General features: G+C 44.1%; 1 protein-coding gene and 1 non-coding gene across 2 annotated transcripts in view; one reads left to right on the top strand and one right to left on the bottom strand.

Annotated features, from left to right (window-relative positions):
• Nucleotides 1-298: 298 nt before the first annotated feature.
• Nucleotides 299-27,549, bottom strand: part of TLN2 (talin 2) — a 425,012-nt gene continuing 397,761 nt past the window's right edge. Inside the window, exons 52-58 of the mRNA XM_077745320.1 lie at nucleotides 21,355-21,460; nucleotides 20,138-20,262; nucleotides 8,112-8,237; nucleotides 5,949-6,011; nucleotides 5,675-5,857; nucleotides 2,698-2,823; nucleotides 299-1,179 (exon numbers count right to left, since the gene is read on the bottom strand). Of these exons, the coding sequence (XP_077601446.1) occupies nucleotides 1,051-1,179; nucleotides 2,698-2,823; nucleotides 5,675-5,857; nucleotides 5,949-6,011; nucleotides 8,112-8,237; nucleotides 20,138-20,262; nucleotides 21,355-21,460 (858 nt within the window). The 3' untranslated portion in view covers nucleotides 299-1,050. The remainder of the gene's footprint in view (nucleotides 1,180-2,697; nucleotides 2,824-5,674; nucleotides 5,858-5,948; nucleotides 6,012-8,111; nucleotides 8,238-20,137; nucleotides 20,263-21,354; nucleotides 21,461-27,549) is intronic.
• TRNAR-CCU (transfer RNA arginine (anticodon CCU)) lies at nucleotides 22,950-23,022 on the top strand. Its single transcript has one exon. It is a non-coding gene; the product is annotated as a tRNA-Arg (tRNA).

Below are 27,549 nucleotides of genomic sequence, written 5' to 3' on the forward strand. Positions count from 1 at the left end.
GACTATCGTGTTAAAGGTTCATACTGATTTTAGGATCCATCTAGGATGTAAGAATATTAAGATACGGAATACATTTCCATCTTGGGATGGAGGACAGGGGACAGATTTTGAAACAGATGCCTTGCAGCTCTGAAATCTAACCATTTTGAGGGCAGAGGAGCCCAGGTAGGCCCTGGCAGTCACGAAGGAAGTGCTTTCTTCTAGCTGAATCCCCACCCTGGATGCTTATGAGGGGGGAGTTGTCAGACTGTCATTGGAGGACATGGGACTTGTATGAACTGAAGAAGCCTCTGCAGAGTAAGGAGCCCACACATTTTATTCCAGCCGCTGCTCATCGAGCCCTGATGGCCCCCCATACTTCTGCCTTTGGGTTATGGAGGAAAAAAAAATAATCGTTCAGATTTTTGGGCCACAGAATACAAGATGGGTCTAGATTGTACAAGGAGCTTACACACTGAGGCAAGAAAGCGTGCAAATGGGAGCAGGAATTCTCCACCCTCTGGGTGAGCCAGTGCTTGAGATACAGAAGGATGGGAGTGGCCCTCCTGGAGTCCACACTGGTTTACGTTTCTAGCTTTTATTAACCGTGTCCAACTCCAACCTCCATCTTCTCCTGAGAGGGAGAATAATCTCTCGGACATCAATGATTTCCCCCAAGCCATTTTTTTTTTCCTCTTAAGATTTCACAGAAGGCCCAGGAGCGGGCCTAGAGAAGGACCAACGAAAGCAAAAGTGTCTGAGAACGACATAATACTGACTTCTCTTTTTTTGGTAACAGTTCATGAAACGTGCGCCCCTCTCTCCTGAGATACGGTGAGGCATGAGGGGAGGTGGCGAAGGAGCTGTGGGTGGGACACTGTACCGTGTGACATCACGATCATGCAGCTGGTGCCCGACAGGACAGAGACGTGAGAATGAGCACTCAGGGCCCTGCGCTGGCCCCAGGGGGTGGGGGTGGGGGCACGCAGTTTCCAGGTTAAGTGCCCAGCTTCTCAGGAACACTACTTGTTGCAAAGCTGTCCCTTGGGGCACACCATCTTGGCTCTGGCCTTAGCCTTCATCTTCCCGCAGCTCAGTGGGTAGGAATTTATACTGCTGTTGGCGAATCTGGGCCAGTTTTTTCCTCGCTTCTTCCAGTTCTCGTTCTTTTTTCAACATTTCTTCCTGGGCGGCAATGATCTAGAAGGAAAATGACAAGCTGGATGGATCTAGAACTCACCAGGAAACTACCCTCCCAAACTCTACTGTTTGTCTCAGAAGCTCCCACAGCCTCTGCTATACACAGCAGTATACTGGTACTAAGTATCTTAGCTCTGGAGACCAGCCCCTGGAGCACAGTTTGGGTTTTGAGACCCAGGTGACCCAATTAAGTGGCTTCTGGCCAAAGATTTAATAGCAAACATCTACCACTTCCCTACTATGCACCAGGTGCTGTGTAAGCACTTTATGTGGAGTGTGCCTTTGTCTTCACGGCAACACAGCGAAGTAGTCCCTATTGAATGTCCCATTTTCCCAATGAGGAACTGGAAACGGCGAGATGTGAGTCTACTTCCCTCGACACCCAGCTGGTGGAGCACGGCTTGGTCAAGTGTTGTTGAAGCTAAAGCTAAAGCTGGAGTCCTTAACCCACTGACAGCTTTCATGTGTTTGTTTCATGCTTCTAAGATATGATCTGAGGAGTATCAGTGAATAGAAAACAGGTGAAAAAGTTAAGTTCGTGTTCAAGAAAGCCAAATAGCGTACTTTCCTGTGGGCCCTTTCAGAGTCTTTAGTAGGCTACCCATCACTGTGACAGTCCTAGGTGGAGCTATAGAGGGCAGTATTTCCCACATTTATTTGATCAGTGACCTTTCCTCATGGAACTTCTCATGGATCTGGTGTATCAAGAAATCGATTCCGGTAAAAATGCACCTACTGTATGTCTACTGCGAGTGGTCTGGCAAGAGCTAAGGAAGGCACGGGGATGAGTAACTTCCTGGCATTGATAAGAAATCCGATAACGTATAATGGATTTATATTGGCACATACCCTAAACTGCAGGCCTGATTTCCTGAAGTTTGCTCCTCACTACCATGCACAAGAATGCAATTCTGCAGAAGTCTGAAGCCCAGTTGCTCTTATAAAAGTTGTAGGAAGGGAAGGGGTTACATATTTGTAGGGCCAGATATATGAAGTGGGTAGCACCTCCAAATCCATCAATTTATTTGAATCATAATATCACTGCCTTTCAATTTCTCTTCTTCCCTTTTTCTAGAACAGAATCCCTGAATTATAGCTAGCCACAGGGCTACTCGGGAAACAATACTACATTTCCCAGCACCCCTTGCAGCCAGGTTGGCTGGTCACTTGACTAGAGGCTGACCAATGGTATGTGAGCAGGAATAAGGAATATAGCTTCAGGGTCATGTGGTCCCTTCTTTCTCCCTTCCTGATGGCTGGGAAGTGAGGGTGGTTATTGACCCACCTTGGACCAAGTGGCCAAGGCAACATCTCAGGGATGGTGGAGCAGTGAGGCGGATGGAGCCTGGGGACCACACACAAAGGGACCAGCACACCATCCACAGAATGCTTACACCCAGAATTGTTTCCCAAAGGAGAAATACACTTCCGTCCTATTTAAGTCATTGTTACCTTGTGTCTTTGTTATAACAAAAGGCCCACCTCGGGAGTAAACAGTGCCTGGATTTAATCACAAACCTGAGCAATGCCCCCTACAAACTTTGTTTTCACTACAACATCGTCATCGTCAGCTTTGCCAAACGCTGCCTTCTGGGCTGCACGAACAAGATTATCTGAGGCTCTTTTCACAGCATTTCCTGCTGCCTGGAGAGGGAGAAAAGCATACATTATATCATTAGAAACAGCCAATTTGGATTCAGCAAGAATAGACATGAAAGTACAGTTCATGGGATTATGAATGGATTATCATCCAATTATAACACAGAATTTCTCTTTAGCTAGTATCCATCTGTCTGTCCAGCTGTCCAATGATTCTACCCATGCTGGCACCTACTTAACCTTAGCTCGTTCACAGATAAATGAGATACAGTTCCTGGCTCCCAAGGAACACATACTTTTGAGGGGGAATTAAAATTATGTGAACAAATGATTGCAGCAATATGAAATGTGTGTTAACAGAAGCATGCCTAGTGGTCATCTCCTTGGCCTAGAAAACTATCTCCATTGCCCCATCTCATTAGACAGCCTCAAAGACGTGGTTCAGATAGCCCTCTTTCTGTCTGCCTTGGCTGTACCCACACCTACCCATGGTGCTCCTGGTGTGCTTCACACTCGCTTCTTTATGGCCATTTTCACACTTGGGGTTGCCTCTCTTTCAGTGAGTCACTTGGGGGCAGAAGCTGTGACTGTTCTCTTAGCATCCCTAGTACCTGGCACACTGGGTGTCCAGGGTTGGCACTCGCAGAACGCTTGAGGAAATGACGGGCTAGGAAGGCACAACCCACCCTGCATGGGAAGGCTGGGAGCCCCACGGTAACTAGGGCCTCTACAGGCGTATTTTTCAAGTCACAGCTGGGCTTTATGCCAAGTGCTCAAGGATGGGGCAATTGCTAGAGACAGGTAAAAAAAAAAAAAGCTTTCTGATGTGAAGTCTAGATCTTTAGTAAGGGCTGCAGCCCATACTGGCTTAGTCTTAATGCTCATGAATCATGGCCCTGGGGACTCGTCCTCTACGCCCTTAAGGTTTGGAGTTTTCTTCGAAGGGTAGTCAAAGCTTCATTAAGACTCCCATATTCTTTGCCCAGGCCGCCTCTGAGTCAAGGGCTTGTGTGTGGGGATTAGCCATCAGAAAGTTGAGTTTTTCTCAGAGTGAACTAGCTCCTCTGGTTGGTGATCTCAAGTGCCCAAAGGGGAGTATGAGGGCTTGCACAAGACGGGAAGGGGAAGCCAATTAATATACAACAAACCTATTCTCAAAATAGCTTGATGAGGTTAGAGGTCATCAGTGCACTCTTCTGATGCAGAAACTAGGGTCGAGTAACTTATCTAAGCCCCTGCTGCTAGTATGTTACAGAGCTGGGATTTGACTACACATCAGTCTAGCCCCAGAGAACCTCTGCATCATTGTAAGGGACTTAGAAAGGACACTGCAGCATCCATTTAAATCAGTAATGATGACAGAGTGTTGTTGTGCTCCGTCTGTGTAAGTCCCTCAGGCTTAGAAGCACATTCACATCTCTTGACCTTCATAAGAGCCAGTGCGGTATCTCTATCCACATTTTATAGCTGAGGCAAACTAAGGCCTGAAAAGTTCTGAGTCATCTGTGTTAAGATCACACACTTCATACATGGCAGAGGCACGACCTGAACCCAGGTCTCTCTTAACTCAGGATGTTTTCCCCAGAAGCGTCCCCCAAAGCCCCAAACCACATGTCATCAACATGCAGCTCCCCATTTCCCCCGTGGGTTTATCCCAGGAGTCAAATGAAGGTAAGGGGAGGCGGGGGAAAGAGAGAGTTGGGAGGATCCACAAAGCACATCAGGACTTTCAAAATAAAATCAAAGCTCAGAGCTTTGGTGACATTGTTCTAATATTTCTGCCATGTGTGATTTTACTCATGACAAATAAACATTTTATTTTCAGCAACATAAACAGTCTGTCTTCTAAATACCTGGAAAATCTAGGAAATTGGAAACAAAGCATCCAAAGTATAAGGAAATTCTGGCATAATCAGTTGATGTCGTATCATGCAATCATTAAAAATGAGACTCGTGAAGAATGGACCAGTTAGCTTTGCATCGAGAGATTATGAAGCCTTGTCTCCAGGTAAAAAGACATGTACAATAAAATGTTAAGTGAAAAAAAGCAGAATGTCTCTTGCTATGGTAACAAGCAGACACAACTATTCTGTATAGACGGAATAAAAGGAAGACAAAATGATAACATTTGACACGGGATGATGTCGAGGCTATGTGATTTTTTTCATTTGAGCATTTCCTTCGTTGTGCTTATAACACTTCTGTAATTAAAACAATCAGGAAAATGTATATGCACTGGGAGGTATTGGATTATAATTTTCATAATAACCATGTCTTTTGGGCTCTGGGAAACCTTAGCCACTGTCTCATATAAAGGCCTCAGTCCCTTCTCTGCTTTCTTTTGCAAACAGTGGATGAGGGCCCCCTCTTGAATAGGCACCATCTCCGGTGTGAGAGATGCAAAGATAAAGATGTGGTGCCTGGCCCTAAGAAGTTCACAGCCTCGCCGAAGACAGATATAAAAATAAATATGGTGGTGCCAGGTGCCAGGTCCCGTAAGAGTGGTCTGGCCGGGGGCTCTGGCAACATAGAGGAGGGAATGACCGCCTGCGAGGCGGGAGGTGAGCGGGGGGGCTTCCTAGAAGAGGGGACTCTCAAGATGAGTCATGAAGAACGAGCAGGAGACCACCAGGTTGGGCCGGTGGGGAGGGACGAGGCATTCTGGGTGAAAGAGGACCCCAAGGCATGAGACCGGAAGGCACACATGGACAATGTCAGTCTGCTGGGGCAGCAGCTGTAGGATGCATGGCTGTACGTGGTAGAAAATGAGAAAAGTGGGACGGAGTTGGCTGATGGAAGGCCTGGTGCGTCATGCCAAGGAAGTGGGACTGTCCCCTTTGGCGACACTTACCCGCTCCAACAGGAGTATTTTCCCACCAGCATCAGTGACCATTACCTGTAGCCGCCTCATGGCCTCTGAATCCTGGTCGGCCTTCACCTTGCAGGCCACGAGCAGCTGAGCCGTGGAAGCGGCGACCTGCTTGGCGGACGAGATGAGCTTCTCTTCACTGGCATGTCCCTGAACGGAGGCATTGGCCGCCTCGCAGAGACTGCTGGTTGCAGCTGCCACCATCCGGGCCTGGGGACAGTCGACAGACAAGTGACCCAAGGTTCAAACCTCCCTCCGAGGCTCCAAAAAGCAAACGGGAAGGAAGGAGAAGGTGACTCACGGCAGAAATCAGCCCCTGCGACCACTGTCCGTCATCCGCAGCATTGGCGGGGATGGAGCCCACCTAGAGAGTGCAGAAATCCGTAGTGAGTGTCGGAGGGCACAGGGTCATCTGCAGCCCCTCAGACTCTACCCTGCTCTGGAAGCGGAGAGAAAAACATCTCATCGGGCACATAGCACCACCACCGGTGTAAGAAGGGAGCACCCTTTCTCACACGGGGTCTTGCCACTCGGATGCTGTGCCAGCACATCCTGGCTGTGGTCCACGTGCGTCACAAGGACTTAACCTGAAATGCTCAGAATGGTCTCCATTTAGTTGCTATGTATTGTGTTTCTGGGAAAAGTGCTCAGGAGTGATGGATTGGGGCTGTCCTTACATGCTTATTTCCTCTGCTGACCTTTCTCCATTTCAAACACGGGAGCCACTGAGCCCTCTTCTTTCAAGGGCCAAGGGAAACTTACACCTCTCCTGATCACTGACCCTCAGGCCATGCTGTGACTTTCTGGTAGATGATGGTGAAAAAAAAAAAAAAGATGGTGCCTTTACTACAATGGAGTGTAGACCTTGGTCTTAAGGAAATACAGTCTATTTTGTCAGGGGTGGGGAGAGAAGTAGGAAGCTGGAAGCCAGAACTAAGATGATCTCTGCTTCTATTTGAAAATTACAACAAGAAGTGAAACATTTTCTGTCCAGATGTAGAGGGAATGGCTGTGGGAGGGAATACCCTTAATATGGTGGGAGGTGCCTGGAGAGGCCAGAGAGGAGCTCTCAACCCTCAATCTGAATATGAAATTAGGGATGTGCCAGCAACTATTAGGCACCATACCAGGGCTTGGTGAACATCAGATAAAACCTCAAGGTCCTGTTTAAAAGCCTGGTGTTTACTCAAGTCCAGTGGTGCCTCCTTTACCAACTTCCTAAATGTTTGAATAAGTTAGGTTCTCTTAGTACCTAGCAATTTGGCACACAGTCAGCCCTTCATCAAGAGACTGAACTTTGCAGGTAAGATAGTCCTAAAATCTTAAAATCGGTCCACTTTTAGTCTTTACATACTGATTGGTCAACAAGGGCTTGATTAAATGAGGTCAACACCCTGCTACATCTACAGAGTGTAAGCGAAAAGCACAAAGGGACAGACCACATGCTGGCTGGAGAGAAACACATACGTTAATAACGAATAACAACACACACGGCGGTTTAGAAAGAGGAGTGAAGTGTGTAGAATGGACTATGACAAGGCTTAGCTCACAAGAGACTTCGTGGAGGAAGACAGATGGCCATTGGTTGGACTTAACTTCCTGTCTGTATTACAAGTTTTCTCAGGTCAAGGCGCCATCGTATCTGTCTATCTGTACACTGACAGCAAAAGCCTTTTACTATCCAACAGAAATAATTGACAATGATAGTAACCAAATTCCCCAAACCCACAAGCCGACAGGATTTCTGTAGGCCTCTATACTGGAGAGGCTCTCTGCCAGACGCGATTTGGATGGAGTCATTCCATGTTGTATGGGAATAACACCAGGAGTAATTTAAACTGGAAGACCCTCATATATCCAGGATTAGCTTAATATACTATTAATCGTTTGAGTCACTGAAACAGAATTATGCTTTCATGCTAATGCAGATGGAATGGGTGACTGGGGATGAAGCAGATCAAAGGAATCTCAGGTTTAAAACCAGACTGGCCTTTTTGATCAATGGGCTCAGGAAAATGCTCACTGCAGAGGTGGACAGCGTTAGCTCAACTGTCCTCCAAAATGGATTGAGCCATTAGAGTTGGAAAAGTGTATTACGCGAAGTCCCTAACTATGGTGCTCCTCTAGCCGTCCGCTAGGAAAATATGACAGCTTACATCTTTAAATAGCTGAATCTACAGGGGGACTATAAATGCCTTGTTCAGGCCCTGATCACTGCCTGGAATGGGATCCTTTCCTTAACAAGAAGCAGATGAGCTGCCCAGAAGCCAAAACCTTTCTTCTGGAGGTCAGGTTTAAGCGAACAGAGTTTTCAGTCAGATGGGGCAAAGACGGGCAATTCAGGGAGGGGAGGTACAGCGTTGGTTTCCTCGGGTCAGGCCATGAGCATTCGCATCTTTTCCTGGTCCCTTAGAGGCTCTCACCGTGTGAATGATCCAGCATGTGGCCAGAGAGGTTTACCCACCTTTCCTTGGGCCACCAGCTCCCTCTGGGCTGCCGAGGCCGATTTGACCAGGGCACTCGTGGCAGCGGCAATGGATTTAGCAGCTTCCAAAATCTGTTCTTCAAAATCCAGGGTCTCATCTGCTTGCTATAACAAAAGAAAATGGCGTCACATGCCATCCACATCCACAAAGGGCGCTTTTTTGCCAAACTACCTACTGCTCGGTCACCTGGCTCTTCATCCCTTTATGACTTTTTGCTGACAAACAATGCTCAGGGTAGGTAGGCCTAAGCTGCCCCGAATCTCCATCTGCTGCCTCCCCTTATCCTGATTCTAAAAGGTACAAGCTGCTAGCACTGACATTCTACACACATTTCAAATCAGGAAATTCTAAGACTATTTTTCCAGACCAGAATCTTTAAAAGGATGTAAATCCACTGTGAATAAACTACGTTCAATTGGTTCCCTTAGCATCAATAACCAAAATTTAAATAATCGGTAATCAAAATCCGAAGAGTGGGTGGTGGCACCGTCTTCCAGACCTCAAGGCTCAAAACTGGGTTGAAAGAACGGTGAGGTGACTAGGAGTTGTGAAAAGCCTTATTTTTCTTGGGTAAAAACAAAAGCAAAACCGTATTTGCATTTTCTGGGACTGAGCTGAGGGAGCTGCGTACTAGCCACAGCTCGCCAGAGGTGGGGAAGAAATGGAGGCGACAGGACATGGAGATGGAGCTTGTTCAGGAGGCCCGGCTCCACCTGGGGAAGAGCAGTGGCCGTCACTGTGCAGGTGGGTCCTGCTCTAAGGCTAGGGGGGCCTTGCTCTAAGTTCAGCAGCACCAGGCCAGAGCAGTCCCAGAAGCTGAAGAGGAGCTCTGGTAACGGGGGCAAGCATAAAGACCTTGATCCCAGGCTGGCTGGGATGCAGCCTCACAATTTGGGATGGTCACGCTAGATGCCCTCCACAGTCTGCTCACCAGTAAGGTTCTATGCACCTAAGTATAATTAAGTTCCCCTTTCGTTAAAGAAAGTTGAAGGTGTGGCTGGTACCTTTCAGGCACTGTAGTGAGGGTCAGGTATAGCAATACTTTTCTTTGGGTTAAAATATACATAACATTCACACCTTGAACCAATTTTAAGTGTATAATTCAGCGGCATGAAGTACATCTGCACTCTGGTGCACAGCAAAATGTCTTTAAGAGTGCCTACCATGTGCCAAGTGTTGTTAGGCATTTCCATGTACTTGTTTAATTCTCAGTGATACAGAGGAAAACAAATCTTATACTGTAGTTACATTCATTCTTCTATTCACAGGGAGAAAGCGGAGACTCGGGGAGGTAGAACATGGGGACAAGGTCATGTGGCTGCGATGGAGACTCTAAACCAGATTTAGACCTCAATCTCTTTCCCTCCATACGGATCTGTTCTTTCTAGCATGGCCACTCCTTAGGGCATCAGTGAGGACTAACTTCGTGCCAGAGGCTCAAAGTTGGTCACTAACGGACCCAAACTGAACATCAGACAGGATGGATACATAGATAGATATTTTTTCCAGATCCCATTCTTTATGACCACATCTTGAACTATGAGAGATGCCAAGCTCATTTTTGTTTTTACAACTCATGTTATCAAAATAACGTTTCAGTGCACGTCTAGTGAATGCGGAGAATGACGCAAGCATTTCAAGTTCTTAGACAGAAGCCATATATTCTTTCTTATCTGACAAAGTCTTGCTCAGGATAGGAGCATTCAGGACAGGAGTAGATTCAGTTGCAGTGGATTCATTTTGGAGTAAGGGAGCTTACAGTGGTGGTGGAGTGTAACATTTATTTACTGAAACAGAAACACAACTCATCATAAGACATGTGACATAAAAGGCACTATCATACACAGGCCCCAAAGAAATTACATTAGGCTCTGATATCAATAGATCTCTCTTCGGTGGCCTTGAATTAAGAGCTTTTTGGAAATTCATTCTACAAAAGGAATTCAAGTACGTAACAGATTAAGGCACCAGGGAAATCATGCAATTTTTGAGCCCCAAGGGAGGCCCCTCCACTGCAGCAGGGGAAACGGAAGCCCCTGGTGCCTTATGAATGTGTCCCAGATCCTGGTGTCAGGTGGCCACCAAGGGCAGTCCATGTCACAGTGTGAAGTACTCTCATCCGATTTCGGATTTCTCAAATTTTAGGACCCACAGAAGTGGAATTTTCTTACAATGAAGTGCTAACTCTAAGCCATGGTCAGATCTGAGAGAAGCATCCTATTCCAACCAATTTTAAAGGCCTCTACCACGTCTCCCGCTGCCCTGAAGTTGTTTTTTTTTTTTTGTAGAACATGAATTTGAAATAGATATTCAGCTTGGAAATATTTTTGACACCCACAGATTTTTCTTGCAATGACAACTGATATAATGCCTGCTGATGACTTTGTTTTTCTTTCTGTAACACGTCTAGGCTTTCAAATGAACGTGGCAGAAAGCCTCATGTCTGGGAGACAGTTGCTTTGACTATAAAGTACTAGTTTCCCAAGAAAGGCTTAATAATGCTGAATGTGATCACAACAGAGGCAGAGGGCTAATGTCTAGACACTAGGCCAGGCTTATCACTAGGACTAAATGCCCACCTTTCCTCTCCTGTTGGACATAGACGTCTGCGCCTGGTGTTTTCTCATGCCGTACACAACTTCTAGCCTACAGGGTGGGATTCTTCCCAAGCCAAGGACACTTGGAAACGCCTAAGTGCCTCCGTCTGTGCTGCCGTCTGCTTGGCTCCCACTAGCACCTGAGATGGCATCTGGGGGAAGGGCAGTGAGAGCCCCAAGAGGAGGAGGGCGCACCCTCAGGTGTGATGCAGAAGAGGAGAGGAATGGAGTGGCTTGGTCTTCTAAGGCTCTTCCTACATAAAAGGATCACAACGAAATTGCAGGATTTGTCAACAGAACAAATCCCACTGTGGCTGCGAGATGGAGAGTAATGAGAACCGTCGCGTCTGCTACCAGGAGAACCTGAAGAACCCTGAGACCCGGGGCACCATGACCTTAAAAAAATGCTTTCATTGAACAGGCTGATAAACCGGCCGCCCTTGCTCAGAGTCACCTGACCATCTGGTTCAGGATGCAGGCTGGGTTTCAAAGGTCTCATTTCTAGTGGAGGTGCACTACTCCACGGGGAATGCTAGCCTGGGCTGAGGGACACAGACTCCGGTTAACTGAAGCCTACCGGCCGGACATCTCCTCCAGGACATGGACTGTGTTTTATTCTTGATCATGGTATCTCCCCTGCCAGGTAAGTATGGACTGTGTTTTATTCAACGGATGTGGTCTCTCGAGTACACAATCAGGCAGTGTAGACTACATGATAAATGTTTGTGGGATGAATGTATCCATTCAAAACAAGTCTTCCAAGTTCTAGAGTTCAGCCAGAGGGCAATTTACATGCTTGGGGAAGGAGAAATGCATGGACTAAGTGTCTATATCAGTAACTGTCCATCCTGGGTTCCTCTGGGAGAAAGGCGCGCGCACGCGCGCGCGCACACACACACGCGCGCGCACACACACACACACACACACACCTACACGCTGGCTCCTGCCTCGTTGAAGGCCATGGGTTGTTATTTATACTGTCTTCACCCCTCAACCTGCATTTGTAGTTTCTTGTGACATTTACTTGTGCACATACAGATGTAAATGGTATTTCCAGCATTTTGCAAAGAGGCTGTTAGTAAGCAGCCCTGGGGAAGAGTACCAGATGCACAAACGGAGAATCTGCTCTGCTTACACGATTGCTGCATCTGTCTTCTCATCCTCAGCAGTGTGCCCTTTCCCTGGTCCCCTTTGCTGTAGGAAAGCACCAGCCAGCTGACCGCCAGCTCTCAGGGGCTGTCCTTCCTGGAATGTCCACGAAGCTCTAGCAGAGGATGGACCTACCCTCATCTTGACTTTCTGGTGGCTTAGGGAAGAGTCAAAAAAAAAAAAAAGCATTCTTTTGCTGGTATTTTTCCTGTTTGGTGATCTCCTGTAGAGCTTCTCTTCTAAAAAGCTGGAGGTGTGGGGAAGACCCTCTGGGGAAAGGCCACGTTATGGGCTGGCTCCCCTGATGCCTGCCTCCTGTGCTCAGGAGAGCATTTGAGTTTCCTGTCTTGTTCTGATCGGTCTAATGTCTCAGGACCTTGAGGTTCTATGGGCGTAGGAAGGGGGAGAAGGGGAAGGGAGAGGGGAGGAATTCACCCAGTTTTTATTTTGCCTTTTGGCCTTTCAGGCATTCTGAGGACATAATCTTTGGAGCAATTCATTTTCTGAACTTGCCTTCCCTCCTACCCAATAGGGTTGTTATAAGTACATTATAAATATATGTAGAGCATAACTGACTCATAGCAAATGCTCAGCAACTCCTAACCCATAATTTCATGATTACTTTTCTTACTACCTATGTTTTTTGTGGTTTTAAAAACTGTTTTGTTTTTTTTTTTTTTTTTAGACTTGGGGCTAAGCTAGTCTGTTTTCCTTCTCTGAACCATTTTCTACTCATAATATGGAAAAAGGGTCTAAATGCCATTTCCGATGACAGCCTCAAAAAACCATAAATAAAACCCATAATAAACCAAAGATGAATGGGGCACCTGAGTGGCTCAGTAGGTCAAGCATCCAACTTTGGCTCAGGTCATGATCTCACGGGCCGTGAGTTCGAGCCCCGCATCGGGTTCTGTGCTGACAGCTCAGAGCCTGGAGCCTGTTTCAGATTCTGTGTCTCCCTCTCTCTCTGCCCCTTCCCCACTTGAACGCACGCTCTCTCAAAAATGAATAAATGTTAAAAAAAAAATAAACCAAAGATGAATGAAGTGTCAAGTAACACATGATAGAGACTGGCACCGCTAGGGCTTCTCCCTCGACCCCCCAAAAGGAGATGGGCAATGTGGGTTCTAGTCAGCGCCCTGCACTTTTGGACCACGGAGAATTCGCTGCCTTTCTCCGGGGAGCAAATAGCTTTCTGTTTGTTACTTAAGGAGGAACCTCAACTCTCTTGGCCCTGTAGCCTAGACATGTTACAGTTCCAAACTGAACCTTTCTTAATTAAGAAGGTGACTTTTCTTTTCCTTCTTTTCTCACTCTCCTCAATGGAGAAGCCCTGCCTCCTTCCTGCTGCATCTTTCCCAACCTTCTCCCTGATGGGTCCTGGGGCACAGAGTGCCCAGAGAAAAAATGTTTTGGTCTGTGGTCCTTTTGCTTGCCCTTTTCTTTGTGAATTACATCCCTGCAGCCCTATGGTCCCTTCGTCCAATGAGCCTGAAGGTGAGGAGGGAGGTATCCACAGGAGATGGTCCAAAGGTCCCTGCCCTGGGGTCTCTGTCTCCCTCCCTGAAAACCTCCTTTAAGGGACTTGCTTGCTAAGAGCAGATAAACACAGGGTCACCTTTCTAACAACCAGCTGTACAAACCAGATCATGACTCCTGGTACCATTTTCCCATTTAGGAACTGTGCTTTGGTCTGTGTTACTCAAAGTCCTGCAGAATGCTTGCTATTACAAGTTGATATCACATCAGATACTTAAAAAAAATTTGGATATATTTTTTTCAAAGTGTGGACACTTTGTATATAACTTAAATATCCTTGAGGGAAAAGAGGAGGCCAACACCAAGAATACACACCACACCAGTGAAGCATTTTCTTGCCAATTGGAGGCCTGAGTGGAATAGTTTGGCCGCTACCAGTTTGCTTCTGGTATTGAATTGAGAAGTGCCTTGGGGGAGACTGTAGGCTGTACCCCAAGACTCAAATGTGTAAGAGCCAAATCAGCTATTCTTTTAGAGGCCCCATGGGTGGGTTGTCTTTAGGACCACCACCCTTACTATAAATGAGAATTTATAAATGGGAAGATTCTTAGAATAACTAGACCTGCCAAGAGCCCAAACCTGGACAGCTGGCCTCATTCCCCTGAAGGCTCTAGGCCAACAGGCAACAGTCATCATGGATGACGGAGAGAAAAAAGTGCCAAATGGTTTTGCCTCCAACTTGGGGAAGGACCACTCTTTGTACCCAGATAAGAAACTCATGTTCATGCAGCATCCATTAATTAGAAGAGGTCCAAGCTTGCAAGATTAGTATCCTAGGAGTGGTTTTCCCATGGTAGCTATTGTTTTCTTCTTCTTTTTTCTGATGAACACTAATATCACTGAAATAATCTTTTAATTGCTACTTCTGTTTGATGGAAAAATTCTTAAAGACTATTGTGCTTTCAAAAACAGTCATGTGAATGCCTACTTAGGAAGCACGGACAAAAAGGATCATGGAATGCTTTTAAATATCTTGATTAGATACATTCGCCACCTTGTGAGCTCCTTTGATATGAATCCTCTATGTAACTGATAAGGGTCTGACAAGGCCTCCTGTTCTACATGGGCGGAAGTCACCTGGGCACATGAGCTGGTTGAGTCCCCCCTCCCCCCCCCCCCCCNCTCCCAGATGGGAAGCAACTAGTGGCAGATGAGCTCAAAGCTCCCCACTTCAGCCTTCCAGAAAATGTTCTATCTGCTCCTACTCCACCCTCTGGTTGCCTTTTCCCATCTACTCAGCTAAATAATACAGCATGCTGGCCAACAGCAAGCGTACAGAAAGAGGAAAATCCCATCAGTTGTAACAAAGGGATTTCACCCCAAGGCCCTTTTAAACTGGGTTTTTTCTTTATTCATAACAACTTGTCATCTCTTTTCCATGACAATTTGTCATTTGGGGCCATCAACGTTAATTGCACTCAAAACCCAAACACTGTTCTCTAGCTGAGTGAAGGTGGCAGCGTTTTTGCAGACCCTCCAACCGGATCTGTTCTCAGTGGAAGAGGATCCCAGGGACAGGTTCCACTTTATAACTCGGGAAGCTGGGACTCCAACACTATATTTCCCTCTCCTGTGTCATCACTTTGCTGCTGTCACTATGCATTCACTACAAGCAACTTGGAGATGGCTTATAGATATGACCAGGGGAAGCTTTCCTGACCGACCTGTTCAAACCACTGGCTCACCACCTGTGTGGGGCACTGCTTATACACACACTCAGATGTGCTCTCAAAAGAGCACTTCTTCTCTGCTTCAAAAGACTGAGCTATTGGCGCAATAGTTCTCTTTCCAGAAAGCAGTGCTCAGTCTTTTGTTGAGATAGATCGGAATGAACTCACACAAACTTTGCAGGCTCTTCCATGAGGAGGTCAAAGCCAACCAAAGGTGGTTGCTGTGCACCAGAAAAAATGTTTCATAATCCCAAACTTCCTGTTGCACCCAATTAGTCCATGGAATTACTTTCTGATTGTCAGCTTATTCTAAATTTATCAACCTCGACTGACCAGTTAACCTATTACAGGAAATGTAACAGACAGAGTATAGTCTACCTTACATTATCTTTATTAGATGTATTTAGTCCTAACGGAGGTTTCTATAAAGCCCAGTGACTCACCATCTCTATAGTTGGTATGGCTGATTTGGTTTATAAGTTTTGATACTATGGGTGGAAGGGAAATTTACAGAGTTGATCTGTGTATAAATATTTGCTAGAAATTGGATTATGAAAACTACTAATTTCTAAATTCAAGATTAGGATGAAATGTAAACCTATATGTGTCTGGGGGCTATAATGCTTTTATCCCATGTCACAAACATGGACTGGAATCTTCCATTTTTTCCAGTGAGCATATCCTTTAAGGATTCATTACTGACAAAACTAAGCTTTACATAAAATCTCAAGCTCTTATGAAAACATCCATACTCATGACTTCTTTCTACCACAAACAAAAGCATCTAGCGATACTGATACAGGTCTTAAACACTACGAGAGAAAATGGAATGTAACGTTATGAAATGGAATGAGCACCCCGTCTTCTAAATCTGCTTGTAATTTTAACATAGGCTTTCTTGTTGCCTTATAAACTACATTAGGAATCCCCGGAGACAGGGCAAGACACTGTAGGAATATGTTTGATATATAGTTGGATTAAATAACAACCTAATATATCAAACATATCACACAGAGGCCTGCAGAAAAGGCATCCAGGTTTGACTGAGCTCGAGAATAGGCAGAGTACTGCAGGCTACGGCTGCAGGGGGTGGCCACCCCTGTACCATGTCCATTACCTGCCTGTGGAGCACAGTCTGTCTGTAAGTGTGGAAACGACGCCATTAGCAACATCGTCGGCACATGCACCAGCCTTAATGCCATCCGACCCTCTCCTTTTGCCTTTATACCATCTTCCCAAGCCAACAGTGGATTCGACAGTGCAAATTTGTTATTTGTGTTTGGGAGATCCCAGGCAAAAAGAGGTGCTGAATTTTTTTAAGGGCCTGAGGGGGGAATATACCAGGAATCATCTTCAATAAACCATGGAGCATTCTACTTTGAAGACAGGTGATCTGAGAATGTGGTGAGCAAAACAATTTAAACCAACAAAAAAATCAGACATTGCCCATCCCCGATACTGTTCCTTAAAGCAGTGTAAATGCTCCCCAGTTACGAAAGGAAAGCATTATTCACTCTATTCTGAAGGTTTGTGTGTTCGTGTGTAGCTATAAGGATGGGAATGTGACAGTGAATGCTTACTCACAGTATCTTGAGGATTACTTGTTTCAGATATGAAAGGGGATGGACAGAACCAGTGAACAACAAAAGACTGGTTGCTTTCGGTGTCCGATTGGGAATTTTTTCTTTCAAAAGTTTATTTTGAAAGAGAGAGTGTGTGTGTGAATGCAGGGAGAGGAAGAGAGACAGAGAGAACCCCAAGCAGGCTCCCCAATGATAGTGCAGAGCCTGATGCAGGGCTCGATCTCACGAACCATGAGATCATGACCTGGGCCGAAATCAAGAGTCAGATGCTTTACTGACTGATAAAATGGGGGGAAATACATTCCTTTATAAAGGCAAGGAAGAGATCTGATTTCATGCAGTTATTACCACACAGCAGATGGTACTTCTAGACAGGCACAAAAACCCTGGTGTGGGTTGAAGGTTTCTTTAAAAGAATTTTATAGATAATATAATCTATGTGGCAGGAGCCTCTGGCTAATGGGTAGAATAAGACTTCAGATCATTGTAAGGCACTCAAGAAGTACCAAGCACCCTTCCTAATACGAAGAGGGGAGCAACCTAAGGTAGACTTCCCCAAGGAAGAGACTCAGATCAATAGTTATGTTCACTTTGACCTTGACCGAAGGATTCTTGGCTTTCTGTAAGGAGCCACACTGTTAATACAAAAGGTAGATGACCCCAGGGCAATGCAAGGAGTGCCCACGGGTCCACCTCTGCAGCCCGCACTTATTTTTTAAGCGCTGTTATTTTTAAAACACTGTTTCACAAAATTTTAAAACCCAGGCACTCCCTGAATTCCACTGTCATTCTTGTACATCCCCCATCCATCTCCTTCATATGTAAGTGTTGTTTAGAGTTATAATCATAATAAGCACATAATTCTGCATCCTGGTTTTTTGTTTTGCTTTTTTTTCTTACTTTACATTTATGCCATGAGCATGCTCTGCACACCGAACAGTACTATCGACCATTAATCTCAACAGCTGTGTACTTTTTCTTCAAGGAGACACTCAGGTCACATCTAACTTCTTTCTACTATAAACAAGGCTACAAGGAACAGCACCCCTCTCCCCTCTCTGCCCCTGCCCCAGCTTTCCTTCTCTCTGGATTTCCTTTTTAGCACAGGTGCCCAGAAGTGGCACTAACAGCTCAAAGGGTGTATATATAGGCAAGCCCAAAACCTCCCCTGTGGGGCCACCCCAGCCTCTAACACTGGCTAAACCCAGAGAACTGGTATGAAGACACTGTGTCACCCAGAGTGCACATATACTGCTTCCAGCGGTCAAGGCCGTCTTACTCTGGCAAGGTTGCCTCTGATTCTGCATGGATGGAGCAAGGATGGTAATAGGCGTTGCTTTGTGGACACGTTGCAAGGACCAGATGTGTCAACGCCTATAAAGGACTGCTTCGCACATGCTTGGTACTCAATCAATGTGAGTCTTTTGTTTTGTTTTCTTTTTGCTAAGGCCATCAGCTCATGGGTCTAGGGAATAATTTTTCTTTCCGGCATTCTCCTAGGAGGTAGTAGATAAAAGTCTCTGAAGTATATTTTTACTTACTGCTTATTAAGTTAGGCACTGTGTTCTTAAATTATCTCATTTAATTGTTATAACAACAATCCTATGGGGTAGGACCTCTAATGGCTGTTTTTTTCAAAGCAAGAATCACGAGGTCTATCAATGGCTGGACAGAGGGCCATGAGGATTCAGAGACAGAGCACAGAGGGACCCTACAAAAGGACAAAAGGGGAGGGATTGAAACAGGAGCTCTCAAAATCTGGGGAAGGGCTAATGTTACATGAGCACCAGGCTAATTCTCCAGAACAGTGTCAACTGACATGACTTTGGCATCAGCAGATGCAAGCTCTCCAGGAGAGGCTACTTTGTGCTAAATCGGCTGAGGAAAAGGAAAGGCAAATTACACACAAGGCCTCCAAATCCTAGTCAATAGTTGCTTGCTTCTTGGTTGAATGGACGTTTTCCATTTGCAATTAACTTGATTTATAAAGAAGGAATAGAGCCAGAGCCAGAAAATGGGAGTTACCCTTATATATACACCCAGTTCTTAAGCTTGCTGAGAATATCTCGGACAATCTCAGACCACTTAAGACCCTCAGGTTGGAGGCTAGTAGAGAGAACCCTGGTAAACCCCCAAATCAGAAAGCTGTAACTCTTAAATTACACCTTGATGAGAGATTTACAGAAATGTCTTCACCAAGTGGAGAGCAAGCTGGTTCCAAGAATTTAATGGTTTTAAGGTTCCCCAGCTCAATACATTCACTATATGCTCACGTCTATTTTACATACAACATAAACCCGGGTGCTGCTTTTGAGTGGTTTGGTGTATTTGAGGGCCCAGACTCCATCTTTTGGTCTTATCAAAACAGGAGAATTTTAGGCATACCTAATTTGGGGGATCCAACTTTTTCTGAGGGGAAAAAACATATTTTACCTCCTAATGTTTTTAGGTCCTTCGGAGAGAAGTGAGGTGATAGGTACCAGCAGGGACTTGCTTGAATAGAAAGAAAAAGAGGCCTCATGTGATTCTACCGTCTTCTGGGTAAAGACAGTCATGGGAGGTAGAGTGAAAGGTAACTGCTTCTGGATGGGATTGGGCTCTGCCCCTGGAAAGCACTAGCTCACCATCCTTTTATGTAATAACTGTCCTTTCTATGGGCCCATCTTGGAGTAATTCTTTAAATGGCTGTCTCTCTTAACATCTTCAGTTTTACATTTTAAGAAATGTTTTTATTTATTTTTTAGAGAGAGAGAGAGAGACAGAGCACAAGTGGGGGAGGGGCAGAGAGAGAGGGAGACACAGAATCTGAAGCAGGCTCCCAGCTCTGAGCTGACAGCACAGAGCCCAATGTGGGGCTCGACCCCACAAACTGTGAGATCATGACCTGAGCTAAAGCCAGGTGCTTAATCGACTAAGCCACCCAGGCGCCCTTTAACATCCTAAGTTTTAGACATTTACCTAGATGACAAACAAAGATGGAGAAAACATACCAGCCCACCACAAACTCCAGCATATACTGAAGTCAGTCACTAGGTCCACTTTTGAGGTCCACATTGCCCTTTGGTAATTTTAAGGAAAGGAGAAGACCCAGCATTGCTATTTGCACTGCATATGGAAACCAGAAAATTGGAGTGTGACCACATCACTTTCAGCAACAGAGACTTTCCATAGTAAGCATCTAACACCTGCTTTCTATATAATGGAACTAAATTCAGATCATAAGTGCCCTGGATTCTTCCTTTGGATACCCAAAGGCATTTTTCTGGGTGGTTAACCTGAAGAACCCACCCATGGGTTTTTTTCCATGTCCTGTGAAAAGGTGCTGGGCAGGTAGAGCAGGTCTGCAACTTGCTAGTCTAACCACGGGGAAGCAGACAAGCTCCCTGTGGCATACCCAGCTCCACTTCACAGCCATCCACAGGAAGACCTATTGACATCAGATAAGCAGCCACACATGGACACTCACTTTTGGCTTGGCTCTTGGCTTCAGTTGCTCTAACTTCTTAGCAGCAGCCTCAATGGATGCCGCAGCCCCCAGTAATTCTGTTTCCGCAATGACGGTTGGGTCTTCGGGATCCACCCACTCTGTTCCTGGAATCAGTCCAAAGAGGGTCATTCTTGGTAGCTGGGATCGCAGCGCTCTGGCTTCATCTGTTACCAACGGCGTCTGGATTTACGTGCAAGCAAACTCCCTAAGCCTACTGGCCACCCTGTCCTAGGGGATCAACTCTCCAGCTCTCACAGAGAGCAGCTGGACGAAGGGGAGCTCCTAACTGATCCTGTCATTCTAACTCAGTTGCGTGCACAGCCCTACCACAGGAGCAGTCATCAATGATAGTTTCAAAAATCAAGATCTCTTGGTTCAAGGCCAGCTCGAGCCTTACTCTTTTTTTTTTTTTTTAATTTTTTAATGTTTTTTTAAATTTATTTCTAGGAGAGAGAGAGAGAGACAGCATGAGCAGGGGAGGGTCAGAGAGAGAGGGAGTCACAGACTCTGAAACAGGCTCCAGGCTCTGAGCTGGCTGTCAGCACAGAGCCCGACGCGGGGCTCGAACCCACAAACTGCGAGATCATGATCTAAGCGAAAGTCGGACGCTTAACCGACTAAGCCACCCAGGCGCCCCTCTGACTTCTTTCTTAAAGCTCATGAATGCAAGGAACCATTTGCAGGATACTTGAGACTATGCAGACCACACAGATTTGCTGCTCTCTTCTCTTGGGGACTCATGGAGAACCGCCATTCACCTCAACTCAGACAAAGGGAAACTGGTAAGAAACCCTTTCCCTGGTGAGGTGACCACTTCTCATGTTATCACAATGTACCCAGATGGCATCATTTTCTAAGCATGGAGTGTATTATTTGAATGGGGATATTCTGATGAAGGAAAATGCAGAAAAATATAAATGTCGAAACCCTTAAAAACCCGCTCTAGGTGGATTATACCATTTAAGTGGAAATACTTAATACAAAGATTGGAAAAAAGCCTTGTTTCAAGGGGATATTACTTTGAAATTCCAACTCTATTCTCATTTGCTTAAAAAAAAAGCACCCCACTGTATTCCTTCTGATTGTGTTTGCCAAGAAAGGGCCTGTGTTGGCTGTGGGGTGTCTCTGCTCAGTTGGCCGTATCAGCGCTGCCACTAGTGGTGTCCCATGAGATGACACGAGAGAATCCAGCCTACCTTTCATGGCTTCCGCGGCCTGAATGAGCTCAGTCACGGCACCGGCGACACGTTTGGAGAAAGCAGCCAGCTGATGCTTGAGTTCTGGGCTTGGCTTCTGAAGAATCTGCGGATGAAGAATAAGTCAAGCATGTAAGAAAGACCGTAGCCATTGTGACAGAAAGTACACTCCTACTGGCGACTAGAGTCGGAGAACCTGGTTTGAAGTTGCAACTCTGTCACCAAGTGACTTCATAAGCTTGGGGGAAAACTTTTAAGGCTCACTGGCCTTCAGTTTCCTGTGAGAAATGAGAAGTTGGGAATTAGGAGTTTGTCTATGGTCCCTCTGGACATACTTCTGTAAGATCGTTAAGTGAGATGAAGTCCTTATTTGTTCTTTATTTGCCCTTTCATTTGTACATAAAACAAATATACGCACGCAAAAATTCCACACAGTTTAAGAACATTCCGAGTGAACATGAAAGCCTGACGTTACGGGTCAGATGGTACTTGTGACAAAACAAACGCGGGACCAGAAGAGGTATGTGCCTCGGGTGGGGTCTTAAGAGACACAGTCTCCAAGAAAGCACAACCAACTGATCAGAAAGCAAGCTCTCCTGGGAGAGCTCCTGAGGATTTCCTTCTGAACTAGCTCAAAGGCTTTTTTAAACTTCTTTTTTGCTTTTTGATGGTGTTAATAAAGGCATTGGATATCCAACCCCCAATTCAATTTAGAGGCTATCCTATGAGGATTTCTTCTCAAATTCACTCAAGAATGGAGGTAAGAAATGGGATGAGATCTTCACCATAAATTTACATTCTGACTTAAATCATCTTGCTCTTGCCTAATTCTGAAATTCCTCTCCAACATTCTTTTTCTGCATCTCTTTCCCATGCTTCATTCACAGTGCTACTCTTCAGATTTAGAAATGGTCAAACCTTCAGAAGGATAGCACAACTGCTGCCTGTCTCTGGACAATTTTGAAGCCTTGAGCTGGGGACAAACATGGCTTTGGAACTGGACAAACTTGTGTTCACACCTGGCTTCATTTGCACCTGGTTTATGACACTGAGCAGATTACTGAACTCCTCGGAACCTGTTTTCTCATCTGTGAAGGTGGAGCAATGTCTATCCCTCAGGACTGGCATAAAGATCAAATGGAATAACACATGAGAGACACCCTGCACAATGCCTGGAACACAACAGACATTCGTTAAATGTTAATTTCCTTCTTGGTGTCCCATACTCTTTCTGAAGAGTCTGGAAAAGATGTCTTTTGGACCCCAGAGCTAAAAGAGAACTGTAAATCTGGTAAAAGAAAAAAAAAAGAATGAAAAAGAAAATCTGGGGTTGAGGGAGTTAATGGGATTATACCTTGACCAGTCCTGGGCACACCAGTGCACAGAAGACATTATATTATATGCTTGAATTGATTAGTCAAAGGTCTTTGAGCATCATTTTACATGCATCCATCCCCATCCTCCTTCCTCTGGCAATCTTTAAAATTTCTTTTCTATGTGCTACTGTTCTGTGAATTCAGTTATTCTGATCTCATTTTCTCACCCTTGGACTTACACATATCACTATGCAGATACTAAAAACTCAGTACAGGGGCATCTGGCTGGCTCAGTTGGTAGAGCATGTGACTCCTGATTTTAGGGTTGTGGGTTCAAGCCCCATGTTGGGTGTACAGATTACTTAAAGATAAAATTTTTAGAAAAAAAAAAAAAAAAAGAACTAGTGACAGACCTGTGAACAAATGGATGGGTAAAAACAGACCAACATACCATTGGGACAAGCCTTAGCATGATGGCTTCACAGACCAGTTCCAAAACACTAGAATCATGGAGACATGGGGGGAAGGGATTAAGTGTCTCACTTTCTAATACAGCCAAGGGTAGGCAGTTAAGTGTAGGTTCTAGAGTCAATTTACCTATGTAACCCTGGTCTAGTTACTTTTCTTCTCTCTAAGCCTCAGTTTAAGTAAATTGCCTATTAAATAGGCATAGCAACAGTCCTTTAGTTACAGAGTTGTGGTAAGATTGCACAAATTAATATGTAATTTAATATAATACATAACCCTATCAGGGAGATTGATGGAACTGGACTGAAGTACAGGTTGGGCACCAAGGTTTTTAAAAGTGCCCCATGTGATTCTTGTATAGAGCCAAGGCTGTGAATCACTGATCTAGGCTCAAATGCTAGCATTTGACACCATTTAATTGTAAAAGGCTTATACTATTTTTTTCCCCCTGAAACAATACATGTTGTAAGGTCACCAAGTGAATAATGGTTATGGCTCAGGGTTTGAAAAGCTAAGTGGTCCATAGCCTTGTTCGTTGGTTAGTTGGTTTATCCATGGTAGTCAATACAGCAAGAATAAGCAAAGAATTAAAAGTATGATGAGGAGACTCATGCTAAATAATCAAAAGACTGAATGTTCTCCTCCTAAGATCAAGAATATGGTAAGGATGGTTGGTCTCACTCCCCAACCAATATTGTACTAAGATTCCTGAACAGTGCAATAAGACCAGAAAAATAAGTAAATGGCACAAAGATGGAAAAGGAGAAGTAAAATAATCTTTGTTTATAAATAATGTGAATGTCTATGTAGAAAATTTTGAGGTGTATGTAAAAGATGCTTCTAGAACTAATAAGTGAGTGTAGCAAGCTAATAGGCTATCAGGTCAATATAAAAGCATCAATTATATTTTTAGGCACAAAAGCAATAAAAATTAGGGAATTAAGAAAAAGCAGAATCATTTATAACACCATAAAAATTATGAAATACCTAGTGTTAAATGTGACAACAGGTGTACAAGACATGAAGGCTAAAAGTTATGAACATTGTTGAAGTTATTAGAGGAGACCTAAATAAATGGAGATATATATTTATAGATTAGAACACTCTTGAAATGTCAATTACCCTCAAAATCCCCCACAATCCCAGTCAAAATCCCAACAAGTTTTTTTTAAATATATTGACAAGATGATATGAAATGCAAAGCACATTGAAGAGCTAAAACTATTTTGAAAAAGAACAAAGTTGAAAGTCTTAGACTACCAGATTTTAAGACTCATATAAAGTGGCAGTAATCAAGACATTATGATATTGGTACATGGACAAATAGATCACTGGAGCAGAAAAGAATCCATAACTAGATTCACACATATAGTCAACTGACTGTCATTAAAGGTGCTAAGAGGCCTTTAATTCAATGGGGACAGCATAATCTGTTTCAACAAGTGGTGATGGAACAACTGGATAGCACTATGTAGGAGTATAAATCTTGGCCCTTTCCCCACACCATATGCATGAATTAACTAGAAATAGAGTATAAACCTAAATATAAGAATTAAAACTATACAGAAGCAAACCAAGGAAAATAATCTTTGTGATCTCGTATTTGGTAAGGATTCTTAGAGGACAAAACATAAAAACTTGGCTTGAAAACTTTAAAAATCATAAACTTGGAAATTTATGCGTTAGAACTTTAAAAACATTATGCTAATTTAAAGAACCAGTCACAAAAGACAGTAAACTGATTCCATTTATATGAAAAGTCCAGAATGGGCAAATCTGCAGAGGCAGCAAGAGATGATTGTTTGTCTAGGGCTTGGAAATGGGGTGAGGGCAATGGATGACTGCTTAAGGGTATGAGGTTTCTTTTTGGGGTGATGCAAATGTTCTAATATTTTGTGATAGGCGCACAACTCTGTAAACTGAGTAAAAACCGATTAATGTAATGCCTGAAATGGGAAAATTCTGTCATATGCCAATTATATCTCAAAAAGTTGGTTAAAAAGGCAATCTCGCATGCAAATAAAAGAACAGAGGCTGGTGAGGGGTAGCAGAGCATGCCACCCCCAAATAACCTCTCTGGTATAAGGACTGTTTTGAGCTAATTATTTTGAGAGACACAGGAGAAGCTCGGAAAACAGAGTAGAAGTTACTCTTTTGAAAGAGAAATTTACATGGACAAAGCAAATTTTCATTTGTTAAGAGTGTCTCCCTCTCCCCGCCTGATGAGAAGGTTGACTATCAGGAAAGTATTTATCAGTAGAGAAGGCACAGACTTAAATCTGCATAATCATCTTGCTCTACTGAGTTTTCCTGGTAACCGCCCAACACTGGTCCCAAACAAATCACACACCTTTTTTTTTTTTCATTGGCCTGAAGATGGTATTTAAGCCAGTGGTTTAGGCCACCTGTGTAGTCACTCATTTGCCCCCTGGATATATGCTATGCATCCATGAGATACACAAGTTAATATATTTGATTTTCTCTTGTTAATCTGTCTTCCTACACAGGGTCTAGGCGAGAACTCAGAAGTGTAGAGAGAAAATTATTTTTCCTTCCCTTACACTGGGATATAATCCTAAAAATAATTTGACAACTTTCGCAAACAAAAACACTGAATTCATCTTATACATTTAATTATTTGAGATATAAGATATATTTTGGTTTTACTTGGATATTTTTTCAAGTTCTATCTGCACTTTTTGTTTCCTTAACTCTCTGCAGCACTGTTATTTTATTTTTTAATAACACACATTCCCATCACTCTCCAGACATTGTTATGAAAACAAGGCAAACCACTACCTAAGAGAAAGGATTAAAAAAAAAAATCTCACAATTTGTATCTGGAAAATATAAAAAATTCTCAAAATTCCATAATAAGACAAACCCAGTGAAAAACAGGCAAAACATCTGAACAGGCATTTCATCAAAAAAGACATACAGAAGGCAAACAGGTGCATAAAAAAGATACTTAACAATGTACATTGAAACCACGGTGAGATACTACTGCACACCCCCTGGAATGGCTAAAATTAAAAAGACAGACCCTTTCAAGTGTTGACAAGGGTGTGGAGCAACTGGAACTCTCATATTCTGCTGGAGGCAATGTAAAGTAGTGTAACTACTATAAAAAGTGTCCTAAAAATGTCAAAAAAAAAAAGTATACTCTGTAAGTATTTCACATCTAGGTATTTATCGGAGAGAAATGAACAAGTTTGGTCTCACAGACTTGTATAGAGAATGATCTTGGCAGTTCTGTTTGTAGTGATCAGAATCTGGAAACAACCTACATGTTTCTCTCTTCACCTAAAGATGGACACGTATGGCAGATCCATCTGATGGAATACTACTGAGCAATAAAAGGGGACAAATTATTGTTATACATAACAACATAGAGAGAACTGAAAATGTTGATGCTGAGTGAAAGAATCCAAAGAAAAGTATGTGCTACATATTCCATTTACATAAAAGTCTAGAAAGTGCAAACAAATCTATAACAACAAAAAGACAAGCAGTAGCTTAGAAATTCTGAGGAGTAATGGATACATATGTTATTTTGATTGTGGTGATGCTTTCAAGGATGTATTCAGATATCAGTCCTCAAATTGCACACTTTAAATATCTGCTTATTGTATGTTGGTTACGCTTTCCAGTTAAAGCTGGAAAAAAAGTTAGGGGTGTGGTGGTGATATTCACTGACACCATCTAAGTGGAGTGATTCCAGACTTCTCTCTTTAAAAGAAGAGCCTGGAGGGAGAGAGAGAACCACTCCTTCATATACTCTGGCTCAGAGAAATGACAAGCCCTATGGTAAAGTATCCTATTCAGATAAGGCAGGAGGAAAGGAGTTCTATTTTTATTCTGCCATTAAGTCAACATGATTTCTAATAGCAGACGAGAGACAGAACCAAATTAAAGCTCTGCTGGTGGAAGCGAGGGTAATTTTAAGGCTGTCAAAGATCTCACACTGTGTTTCAGCAGCAATACTGAACTGTGGCTGCTGCACAGGCAATGTGGCTGCTTCTTGTACAAACCCTCGAAGATGAACCAGCAAACAGCCACTGCAGGAGGCCGGCAGTGCCCAAATGGGCACACCTAAAGCTTCAAAAAGCAGCTCCCCGGGCAGCAGGGATGGGGCTCTGCCTAAATTGGATCCCATTATTTGTGGACTGCTAACTGGATTCTCCAAAGGAAAAGATTCCCCAAGCAGGGTTATTGATTTGGAGTTTCTAAATCCCACAGAATTCAGATGGGCATTTGGGTCTGGGGCCCCTCTTAACATTTTAAGGAACAATGTTGTGTGCATGTGCTGCTGTTTCTCTGATTGTGGTAGTAGGAGACAGGAGATGGACTTTCAGCTCCAAGGGATCTAAGAATGTTAAAATCATGACAGTTATTTGGGCCTAGATAGAGA

This window comes from Crocuta crocuta, unplaced genomic scaffold (assembly GCF_008692635.1).
Source record: "Crocuta crocuta isolate KB4526 unplaced genomic scaffold, BGI_CrCroc_1.0 scaffold130, whole genome shotgun sequence".
NCBI classification, from domain to species: domain Eukaryota; kingdom Metazoa; phylum Chordata; class Mammalia; order Carnivora; family Hyaenidae; genus Crocuta; species Crocuta crocuta.